This window comes from Enhydra lutris, unplaced genomic scaffold (assembly GCF_002288905.1).
Source record: "Enhydra lutris kenyoni isolate GAN:26980312 unplaced genomic scaffold, ASM228890v2 scaffoldscaffold25, whole genome shotgun sequence".
Classification (NCBI taxonomy): domain Eukaryota; kingdom Metazoa; phylum Chordata; class Mammalia; order Carnivora; family Mustelidae; genus Enhydra; species Enhydra lutris.
This window is the reverse complement of record NW_019154109.1, coordinates 18,431,991-18,444,443: the sequence shown is the minus strand read 5'-3', so window position 1 is coordinate 18,444,443 and position 12,453 is coordinate 18,431,991. Positions and strand designations below refer to the sequence as shown.

Sequence of the window (12,453 nt, the reverse complement as noted above, 5' to 3'; positions counted from 1 at the left end):
AGTGTATTTGGGTTCTTTCCCAAATTTCCTCTTGTAATTGAGTTCTAGCTTCAGAGCATTGTGGTCTGAAAATGTGCAGGGAATGATCCCAATCTTGTGGTACTAGTTGAGACTCAATTTGTGACTCAGGCTGTGATCTATTCTGAGACTATTTCATGTGCACTAGAGAAGAATGTGTATTCTGTTGCTTTTGGATGGAATGTTTTGAATATATCTGTGATGTTCATCTGGTCCAATGTGTCATTTAAAGCCTTTATTTCCTTGTTGATCTTTTGCTTAGATGACCTGTCCATTTCAGTGAGGGTGGTATTAAAATCCTCTCCTATTATCGTATTATTGTTGATGTGTTTCTTTGATTTTGTTATTAATTGGTTTATATAGTTGGCTGCTTCCATGTTAGGGGCATAGATATTTAAAATTGCTAGATCTTCTTGTTGGACAGACCCTTTAAATATGATATAGTGTCCTTCTTCATCTCTTATTATAGTCTTTGGCTTAAAATCTAATTTATCTGATATAAGGATTGCCATCCCAGATTTCTTTTGATGTCCATTAACATGGTAGAAGTTTTTCGACACTCTCACTTTCAATCTGGAGGTGTCTTTGGGTCTAAAATGAGTCTCTTGTAGACAACATATTGAAGAGTCCTGTCTGTTTTGTGCTTGCTTGTTTGTTTGTTTGTTTTTAATCCAATATGACACCCTATGTCTTTTGATTGGGGCATTTAGCCCATTAACATTCAGGGTAACTATTGAAAGGGTAACTATTGAAAGATATGAATTTAGTGCCATTGTATTGCCTGTGAGGTGACTGTCACTGTTCTTTCTGGTCTGTTACTTTTAGGCCCTTTCTTTATTTAGAGTACCCCTTTGAATATTTCCTGTAATGCTGGTTTGGTGTTTGCAAATTCTTTTAGTTTTTGTGTGTCTTTGAAACTTTTTATTTCTCATTCATTTTCAGTGATAGCCTAGGTGGATATAGTATTCCTGGCTGCATATTTTTTCTTGCTCAGTGCTATGAATATATCATGCCAGTCCTTTCTGGCCTGTCAGGATTCTGTGGATAGGTCTGTTCCCAATCTAATATTTCTGCTATTATATGTTACAGACCTCTTGTCCTGAGCTGCTTTCAGGATTTTCTCTTTGTCTCTGAGACTTGTAAGTTTTAATATTAGATGACAGGGTGTTGACCTATTTTTCTTGATTTTGAGGGAGGTTCTCTGTGCTTTTTGGGATTTTGATGCCTGTTTCCTTCCCCAAAGTAGGGAAGCTCTCCACTGTAATTTACTCCAATATGCTTTTTGCAACCCCCACCCCTGCCTTCTTTTTCTTCTGGGATCCAATTATTCTAATATTGTAGTGACTTTACTGAATGAATTATGTAAAGTCTGTATTGTTGTCACATGTGGTACTGAAATCTCTGTACAATTAACTTAGTGCTCAACTAAGTAATTAAAGAGAGAATTTCTTAAATTTCTAGAATAAGTAAGTTTTTCATTATTTGCTGAAAGCTCTATATTTGTGTTGTGGTGTGACTCCAACATATAAGTGGGTAAGCTGTCTTCTTTAATAAGCTGTCTTCTTTAGTTAACACTCTCTGCTTGTGCAGAACTGGAAAGTCAAGCAGAGGTGAGAGTTTAGATCCTTTTCAGGTCTCTCTTGTGCATGCACATAGCCCTTTGCATGTCCATGGGCTTCTAGATTTCCAGTAATATTTAAGAGCTTTGTAAAGCCCCCTATGAACATTTCATACTTCAGCTCTTCTATTTAACCTTTTTGATTTGTTCATTGTTTCCCCATCTATTATACCTGCCTCAGGCAACTGCAATGTTAAACAGTTGTCACTGATTGTTTTCCACAAACATCCCTAAAGAAAACACTTTCCACTGGATAAGCTCTGATTATGTTCAGGTCTTGCTCATGGGTTTTTCTAAGATATAGCTAGACAGATTAAATAGTGACAGTTTCCTGAGTTTGAGGTTTTGTAAGAACTCTAGTCTCATTCTGATTTCTCCTATGGTGGCTAACTGTTGCTTTTCACTGTTATTATGAAAGTTTATTTTCAAGGTTACCACTGAATGGCAGAGAGGAGGATGGGGATAGAGAAAGTTAAAATGCCACTGAAGCATGTTATTCTTACTGATACTCAGACATTTAAAAAAGAAAAAAAGCCTCCCAGATTTGTCCAAAACTTTGGTTAATGTACAGATTTCCAGAGACGTTTATCTGGCACTCTTTGGTAGTGTGTTCATTGATTTTATGGCAGAGAGAATTGTCAGTTATTCTCACTCTGCCTAATGATATTCTGTGATTTCTTTCATCATTGTCTTGCATTTTTTCCTGTATACACTGCCATGTTTTAATTTATAACTTCATGTTTTCATGTTTTGTGGCTAATATAAATGGTACTTTAAAAAACTTATTTTCAGTGTTTCATCACTAATATGTAAGAATTGAATTGATTTTTATATATTTAACTTGTGTCATGTACAATTGTTAAATTCTCTTTTTACTTCTTTGTAGCTTTTATGTAGATTCACTGGGATTCTCTAAGTAGACACTCATGTTATCCATGAATAGAGGCAGTTTTATTTCTTCCTTTCCCATTTGTTTGACATTTATTTTAGGATTTTTGAAAACCTATGTTTACCTAGATTTATACATTAGATTATTTACTCACAGTTTTCTCATTTAACTAATTTTGCTGTGCTACCTGTTGTAATGGGGATATATGAATTTTTTCCAGTCATTATCTGTTTTCTGAATAGACAACTATGAGAGATTTCTGGCATGAGTCATACCTATTTCTTTGGTCTATTTATATTACTTAGACCTATTTTTGCATATGAATATTTTTTCAAAGAAGAATCTTTTTATATAATAGTTATTCCAATGATTGTCTATTGTTAACAAATTAGCAACTAGCAAAAAATGAGTAAAATCCATTTTTATGACTGCATCCTTAAAACATTTTATGATATATTCCCCATAAATCAAAATCATTAGTCTCTTATATGGAATGGATGATTTACATTAGTGCTAGGTCTTTAGAGAACTTTTTCTAACTTTTTTGTTTTGAAAATTTCTTCAAATATGAATTTCTGCAATAGAGGATGTGTTTGTTCTATGTTCAGACTCCGAAAATTAAAACTAAAATGATTTTTAAAGATAATAAAACAAGTCCTTATATTTTATAGATGATAAAATATATTTCATTATCCCTCTGTAGCAGAGCTTCCCTTTAACTATTATTAAAATATAGGAAGTGAATTCTAAGTTATCAACATTGAAATGTACACCTCCACTTCTACACCTTGACCTGAGTACAATTATTTTTTACTTGGATTACTGTAATAGCTTCACTTGTCTCACTACTTTTACTTCTCACTACTTCTATTCTCAACACTTTTGAATAAACCTGAGATCATGTCACTCCTCTACTGTAAACCCTTGAGTGATTTCCTATTTCATTCGGAATAAAAATCAAAGTCTTTACAATAGGTTAGAAAGGCTTTTAATGATTGGAATCCCATTATCCCAGCATTTACTTGTCTGATCTTATGTTCCAATAGCCTCCCATCTATTATTCTGCTCCAGGAAGCTAGCTCCTTGCAGTTCTTCTCACATGCCAAGCATATTGCCTTAGGGATCTGCGCACTCATTGACTTCTGTCTGGAATATTTTGCCCCTAGATATATGCATGATTTATTCCCATTCCCCTGTCAATACCACATTGAATCAATACACTCAATGAAACCTCTCTTGAACATAACATCCAAATTAAAAGTCCAGTCTGTGCTTTCCAAACTGGTCTAATTTTCCCAATTTTCATAGCATTTGTCATGTTCTAGGATACTATATTAATTCCTCATTTACTATGTTCATCTAGCTGCTTGAATGCAAGCTCCATAAAAAGAAGTTTTTTGTTTGTTTTGCGCCTATTTCATTAACTGCTAAATCTTTGGAATCCATGAAAGTGCCTGGCACATAATAAGTTCTCAATAAATACTTGTTGAATGGATTAATGTATAAAAGAATATAACCACCTTGACAATTTAGTCATGATTCTGGCTTTGACAAAATCAAAGCATTCATCATTTTTGCTTTCAGTTGTATTAGACCTTTCAAAATTACGAATGATTATCTATTTTTCATTATCTGTAATTTCTGGGTTATTTGAGATAAAATATTTAACAGGTGAAGGTAAAGAAATAAGAGGTAAATCCAGCTTCCTTCATTTAGGAAGACAACATGGCAGAAAGAAATTACCTTAGAAAGAAAATTCATACCGTGAAAATTCATTTCCTTTGTTTGTCCTCCCTATTCCCCAGACAAAACGCACAGCACACAATGACTTAACTGTATTCATACCTGTTCTTCCCGTCTTCCCCCCATCTCAAAGAAAGACCTATCCTGCCTTAGGCCATTCCCTGCTTTGCTCAGCTTTAGATTTTGGATCCAGGTCAATTTATCAAGGTTTCTAGATGACCAATTCACCAATGGATATTTTACCACATTTTCTTATTTCTTTTAATTATACATTTTAAATTATACATTTTAAAGCAAACTGTTTTGGAAACTTAAAAATTCCTACAAAGTTTTATAGTATTTTTTGTTTTGTCTTCATAACACTGCTTTAAGTAATAATTAGTTTACATTTGTTTCAGCTGCCTGTTTCTGGACAGATAGAATAAGGCAACTCTCCTTACAGAAAAGTTAGAGCAGGAGGCTGCATAGTTCATCTTTTTCCTTTGGACCTCAGGTTTTAGGGTGTGTGAAAGCCTGAGATAGAGGGGTGGAGAGCAAAAGCCTATAGATATATATTTTTTGAAAGTACATTGATTGAAAATATCTATGCTTATGAAAGAATATATAAATATTCTTGGTTACTTTCTTAAACATCCTTCAACATAAATATATATAATATATATATGTATATATACACACACACACACACACACACATGCACATACACATTTACACAGACACATACTCTTTTTATGCCAAGTGTCACCCTCTTTGCTCATTCATCCTCTTGCTTCTGAGATCAACATCTCATACTATTCAGTGTGCTAATTCTACTCTGTATGTTTTATTCATCAGATATATCCTTACCCTGTCCTAGTTTCTTCCATGTCACCACCAAGAAGCTGCAGCAAGGATAGATCCAATATTCTTTAAAACTCTATCATCAAGACAAAAAATAAAAGGAGTATAGCTTAAAAACAAACACATTTGAGGAAATGACCGTTTGATAAGTTGGCCACTGCTCTAAATTTAATTTAAAAACCAATTAACTATTGAATTGGCACAAGAAGGTGCCACTTCCCCCTTTTTGTGTTGCCATGATCCAAACTCTAGCTAGGATATTGCCATTTTAATAAAATTTTTCTCATTATTATAGACATAAGAAAAAAACCTTAGAGGTATTAGTTTTCTTAGGTTTTTCTGTTCCCACTCTCTTGGGCTTATCTGTTATTAAATCCTAAATAAATATTTGCTAAATGAATCAATAAAATAATATTAAGCTGTTTAAGGTTGATATCTACCTACACATTGAAAGTTCACCTAATTCAATGAAGAGTGGGCTTTGAATCTGGCTTGTCTTAGAAGAATTCTCAGGAGATAATGGAATTTGAGACTGAGCTAGAATGCCATTGATATATGTGAATAACTCAGAATTTATGAGTAGGAGTTTTTCAATTTATCTTCATTTCCTGGAGATTTTCTAGACCAGGCATTAATCTAAGTTTGGAGATGACCCAAAGTGATACTCTGGAGCTTGGAGACAGAGCAGGGGGAATGACAGAACAGGTGGGAGTCTTTCTCTTGGCAATGCAAATGCTCTGGAAATTGCAGTTGAAAGTAGATGACAATCAAATTTAGCACTGATAACATGATAGATTTATAGGTTTATAAACTAGAGAGAAATTTGATTTGGAGAGTTATGGAATGAATAAGTCACAGGGATGAAAAGTACAGCATAGGGAATAGAATCAATGGTATTGTAATGCATTTTATGGTGACAGATGGGAGCTACACTTGTGGTGAATACTGTATAACATATAGAGTTGTCGAATTATGTTGTACCCTTGAAAGTAATGTAACATTGTTTGTCAACTGTACCTCAATTAAAAGAAATACTAAAAAATTTTTTATTTGACCCACAGGTTAGGCCAGTAAATAAGCTGGGCAAATATTTACTTTGACTTAAATTCTGCAATGTCTGTGGAAATAATTACGACTATTAATTATTATGTGGAATAGGCAAATCATATATTGGTCTCTAGGAGTCTGAAAAAGCTATGATATAAATATGATTGGAAATTTTATAGCTTTAAAGCAATTTCACTTGAATGTTTGTCAGCCACTGCTTGGAAAACTGTGACTTTTTATATTATGTATGTTATATGTCCTCTGCAGGATTAGAGCAGTTTGTTGGAAGAATGCAAGATTTTCGATTTTACCAAGTGGCGCTTACAAACAGGTAAGTGAATGTGGTGTTGTAGAACTCAACAGGTATAAGAATAATTCCTGAATTTGCTTAAGTAAGAGTTGCAAAAGATTATATTATTTTCATCTTTACAGCATTTGACAAATATCACCCAATTAATGTTTACAATGTTTACTTTGGCTTAGCCTATGATTGTTATTCACTAGTGCTACTCCATTGGTAATTCCTTATAATATGAAATTGATGAAATTCTTTACAAAGGATTTTCTCTAAAGAAACTAGAATTTTTAAAATAAGTTGTATTATAGAACTTGGGGTACATGAAGTAGTTTCTGATACATAAGAAACTGCTCTATCTGCCTTTTAAACTTGCTTTGCTGAATTTATAAGTACTGAGAATTTAGAAAAATGAAAATGATTATTTTGATATATGGGAAAGTCTCAAGAGACTGAGCTATTAGACTTAGAGACAAAAAGAATGAGTAATTTTTTATATTTTTTTCTATTTCCAGTGAACAAAAATTATATACATTTGGACTAGTGTTAATCAAGTATTTCATCTTAAGAATAGGTGGGAAATCTTTCCTAGGGATTCTTAAAGAAACATAGATTTTCATTCTCTTCAGAAAAGTTCAAGTGAAATTCTGCTTAGATGTCCTCTGAAGTTTCTTTCCCAAGTAATGATTTGATTATATGATAGTACATTGTTGTATAGATGCGTTGATGTTGTTTATTTCTATTAAGGATCAAAAAGAATGATGTTTATTCATATTTCTTAAAGGAAGATATAGATTAGTGTTGTGAATTTCCAAATGACAGGAGTAGCTCTTTTCAGTTTGAGAAGTGTTGCTCCCGAGGTGCTTCTATGGTCAGTGGTATGTCCATTAGAAATATAAACATTCTTTACTAATCTATATAATCGTGAGATACCTGAACAAAGTGTGCTGTAACCCTGGAACACATTATTAGGGAGATTTCCTGACAGCAGTCTCACTACCCTTTGAATCACCTGTGTCTAAAATTCTGGAGAGCAGTGTTACAATAGTCTGGGGGGGCTAATAAAGTTTTTCCTGGGAGCCAAGATGTCACTTTTGGTCCCATTCAAAACCTGGTATCAATTGGAAAATAACAATAAGATTTAAAGAAGAAGGTAGGATTTCATGTGATTTAGTGAATGGGAAAATGCCTGATTCCATTCTCCCCAGTGGAATCTGAAGGAAGAAGCCTCATCTCTCTAGTTATACCTGGGTTACTGGTGTTGGCCTACCTAAGATGTCTGGAAAGGTATTATGGGAAAGAATGCCTATAAATAGAATAACTAATTCTGACCCAGAACAGCTATATTGCCCTTAATGGAAAAATTAAATATGTCTGCCTGGAATTGGCATTATTCTTTGACTGTTGGCAGCTGCCAGGTGATCCAAAGCCATTGAAGCACTTTAGGGTGCCAAAATCTGTACTGATGAGTCACAGGAAACCACTGACAAATGGTCTTGGCCTCAGTCCCTTTACTTAAAACAGCAGCAGACAAAATGGTACTTGCTTTCTTATTACTTTCCCATGGATGAATTGGAAACAGTATCTATAACCCTTAGGATTTTCAATATATTATCATTCATTTTCGGGGTAAGTCAGTTTAACAACCTAAATGAATGTTACTTTTTTTTTTTCCCATCACAAATAGGCACAATAAAATATTATGATATTTAAATAAATGTCTCAATAATCAGACAAGGACTTACCCATGCTTCTCAATGTAAAAAGTTAACACTTAAGAATTTACTGTTTCTAATATCCATTTTTATGAGTATGTTTGCTTGGCCAGGAATGAGTTTGATCTTATGTTCTGTTTAGAAAATAATTAAAATTAAATGGGTAGTAATCAAAGCATTAAAATGGTGATATTCATTTGTAACAACCCTTGGAAGTTCTATTACTGCTGAACTATTTGTCCTTACAGTCTGCTTCTTACACCCACAGGGAGATTCTGGAAGTTTTTTCTGGAGATCTGTTCAGATTGCATATCCAGTCCCATTGCCGCTGCCCTGGCAGCCATCCTAGGGTCCATCCTTTGGGACAGCGGTACTGCATTCCCAATGACGCAGAAGACACAACCACTGATAGGGTGTTACGGCTCAATCCTGAAGCCCATCCTCTTTCTTTTGTCAATGATAATGATATTGTTACTTCGTGGGTTTCACAAGTGTTTACAAATATTACCCAGCTTCATCAAGGAGTGACTATTTCGATAGATTTGGAAAATGGACAGTATCAGGTAATTTGAAATAATGGGGTGTATTAATTTCCTGTAATGGTCACAACCAGTCATCACTAAATTAATGGCTTAAAACAACAGAAATATATTCGCTCACAGTTCTGAAGATCAGAAGTACAAAAAGAAAGTATCGGCAGGGCTACTCTCCCTCCAGAGACTCTAGTGCAGAATCCTTCCTTGCTTCTTCCAGGTTCTGGTGACTTCTGGTGTTCCTTGGGTAATGGCCACATAACTCCCATCTCTGCCTCTATTTGCACGGGCCTTCCTCCTTGTTTCTCTCTGTGTGTCAGTTTTTTCTTCTTATTCTGTTGTAAGGCCCAGGCTTCATCCAGGATGATTTCATCTTCAGGTCCTTAAGTTAATTACATCTGCAAATACCCTATTTCCAAAGGTCACATTCACAGGTACCAGGAGTTAGTTCTTGAACGTATCTATTTGGAGATGCAATTCAATCTATTACAAGGTGAATTAGGCAATTGAACATTACTTCACTAAAGTAGTATATAATAATGTATAAAATAAAAATATCTAAAAGAAAATATGTAGGGCCTACTTTTTAGATATCTTATGAAATCATATGAAATATTGAAAATAATTCTTTTTATTTATATTTTATTATATTTTTATATTTATTTTTACTTATTTATATTTATTATTATTTATATTTATGAGGTGCTTATTCTAAGTAATTACTTAAAAAGAACTTATATAACAATTACCTCATGTAAGTAAGGTTCTTTTTCCATGTCTTTCTATCAAACTTAATATTAATTTGTACTTAATTTATAGAATCCTTGGGAAAGGATGGATATGCAATTATAGATTGTGTTCCTTTTACTATAAGGCTATGAAGTCTCTGGTGTCCAATAAATATTTGATAATTGTCATTATGAGGAAGTAAGCTATTATTTTTGAAACTAACAATTCCCTGGTTTGATTTATACTGATGGGTCAAATTTAAAACTTAAAGACTATGATTAACTTATCCATTTTCAGGTGTTTTATATTATCATTCAATTCCTTAGTCCACAACCAACAGCAATAAGGATTCAAAGGAAGAAGGAGGACAACCTAGATTGGGAGGACTGGCAATTTTTTGCTAGAAATTGCAGAGATTTTGGCATGGAAAATAATGGAAAATTGGAAAATCCTGATTCTGTCAACTGTCTTCAGCTTTCCACGTATGAATATTTAACAAATAACTATATTTGAAGGAGTTCATTTTAATAGACTACTGTGTTAATAAGAAGCAAAGGTAGACTAACTCATTAGGCTGGTAGAGATTTCTCTCTACCACTAACCTTCTTGAGGCAGATTCTTTTAAGAGTCCCCCCAACTTGAGTTTTAAACTGCATTGAAATTCTCGTGGGAGGGCCTGGGTGTCTTAGTCTGTTAAACAACTGACTCTTGGTTTCACTTCAGGTCATGATCTCAGGGTTGTAAGATCAAGCCCCATATCAGGCTCTGCACTCAGCATGGAGTCTGCTTGGGATTCTTTCCCACTCCCTCTGCCTAGCTGTTTGCTCCTCTCCCTGCTCCCTTGCTCTCTCTCTCTCTAAAATAAATAAATCAACTTAATTAAAAAATTGAGTTCTCTTAAAAGACTTGACAGTATCTTTTGTTTATAGTCTCATTTGGACTTTATAATCTGATTTTTCAATTGTTTTAGCAAGTTATCTATATTAATAGAATTTTATTAAGCCCTCTAGAAAATGTTTTACTATGTTTTTCTGTGATGCTATTATATTTGCACATGAAATATCTGAGATACGTATGTTTCCCAGAATGAAGAATTTAAGCTGTTACAAATATTGTGTAGTAATGTCTCAAAGTTATGATGTTTTGTTAAAAATATGAATAGCTTTTAATGACTTAAAATTTTTTTCACCAACAGTTTTACTCCATATTCCCATGGTAACATCACATTTAGCATTCTATCACCTGGACCAAATCATCGACCTGGCTACAATGACTTTTATAATACCCCATCTCTTCAAGAGTTTGTAAAAGCCACACAAATAAGACTTCATTTTCATGGACAGTACTATACAACTGAGACTCCTATCAGCCTCAGACACAGATACTATGCAGTCAATGAAATCACCATCACTGGGAGGTAATGTTAATTACCACACTTTGGTGGCAGGGTCCTTTTCCCTATGAGTTTTGTTTTCAACCAGATTTTTGTCATACTTATTTAAAAATACATTAAGATTTCGATCAAGCCAGATTCCAAACTTCACATTTTGAAATGGTTTCCTACTCTAAGATTTTTTGGAAAGATATGTATGTAATTCTTTTCTGTATGTAAGACCGCACTGTTATGGAATCGATTTTCAAAAGCTAAAATTGGGTTTAGAAGGTATGATACCCTGAATCGGGCTTAGAAATAATTTACCAAGTATTTTGCTAGTTTTTTTCTGGAATATAATTTTCAAGTGTTCTTGAAATCAGAGAGCAGGAGCTAGATTTCAAGTTACAACTATATTACCATCCACTTTGTAAGTACAGGGTTTGATCTCTCTGAGTTTACAATTCACAAGTTTCTGGGGAATATTTGTCTTCCTAGGAAGAAAAACTAATATTCCCTAAATAATTTATAAACATCTGATTATATTTGAGAACATGGCTCACAATATATCAAAACACGGATAACTGGAGATACTCACTGGTATGGAAATGGCACATATAGGTTATATTTAGAATCAAATTGTGCTAGAAGAGTGATATGCGCTGTAAATACAGTACATCTTTAGAAACAGACCAAAATACCAAACTATAAGTATTGTTTGTTTAGTAATACTATAAGATAAATAATAATACTATTAAATATTCACCATCTAACTTTGGGGGAAAAAAATCCCAAATAATTGAAATATGTTAATTTCATCCTGCAGTTTATTTTAAACTTTCTAGTTCCAATTCTGTCTTTAACAGTTTCAGTAAATGCCTTGGCAAGTTTGCTACGTACTGTCGTAGGTGGAAACAACCCTCAATTCTTTTCCTAGGGAGTCTTAAAAATTACCTTCTCAGAACAATAAGGTTTGAATATTGATAACACTTTATCCAGTACTTTAGGATTAGTCAACAACTTTCATGAACATCTATATGATAAAAGAGAAACTGAATTTTGTGTTGATTAACATACTTGACTTCCTTGTTGGATCCACACAGTGGATATATTCACAGGTCCTTAAATATATTCATAGTTGAGTTGGCTTAGGAATTGTCTGATGTTCCTGTTCACAGATGTCAGTGCTATGGTCATGCTGATAAGTGTGACACAACAAGCCGGCCCTATCAATGCCTCTGCTCTCTAGAAAGCTTCACCCAAGGACTTCACGTGAGTTCTCTGTTTGATACATGGATATATATTTTTAAAAAAGTGGAAATGGGAGAGGGATGAAGAAATGGTGAATATAAATTAAAAAAAATTGTTATCATGGTACGTTAGTCACTATACAGTACATCATTACTTTTTAATGTAGTATTCCATGATTCATTGCTTGCTTATAACACCCAGTGCTCCATGCGATACACGCCCTCCTTAATACCCATCACTGGGCTAACCCATCCTCCCACCTCCTCCCCTCTAAAACCCTCAGTTTGCTTCCTGGATTCCATAGTCTTTCATGGTTATCTCATCCTCTGATTTCCACCCCCCTTCATTTTTCCCTTCCTTCTCCTAATATCTTCCACGCTGTTCCTTGTATTCCACAAATAAG

General features: G+C 34.0%; 1 protein-coding gene across 1 annotated transcript in view; it reads left to right on the top strand.

Moving 5' to 3' along the window:
• Positions 1-12,453, top strand: part of LOC111151119 (usherin) — a 680,307-nt gene that overhangs the window by 61,677 nt on the left and 606,177 nt on the right. Inside the window, exons 4-8 of the mRNA XM_022508904.1 lie at positions 6,423-6,486; positions 8,434-8,728; positions 9,725-9,909; positions 10,623-10,844; positions 11,978-12,071. Of these exons, the coding sequence (XP_022364612.1) occupies positions 6,423-6,486; positions 8,434-8,728; positions 9,725-9,909; positions 10,623-10,844; positions 11,978-12,071 (860 nt within the window). The remainder of the gene's footprint in view (positions 1-6,422; positions 6,487-8,433; positions 8,729-9,724; positions 9,910-10,622; positions 10,845-11,977; positions 12,072-12,453) is intronic.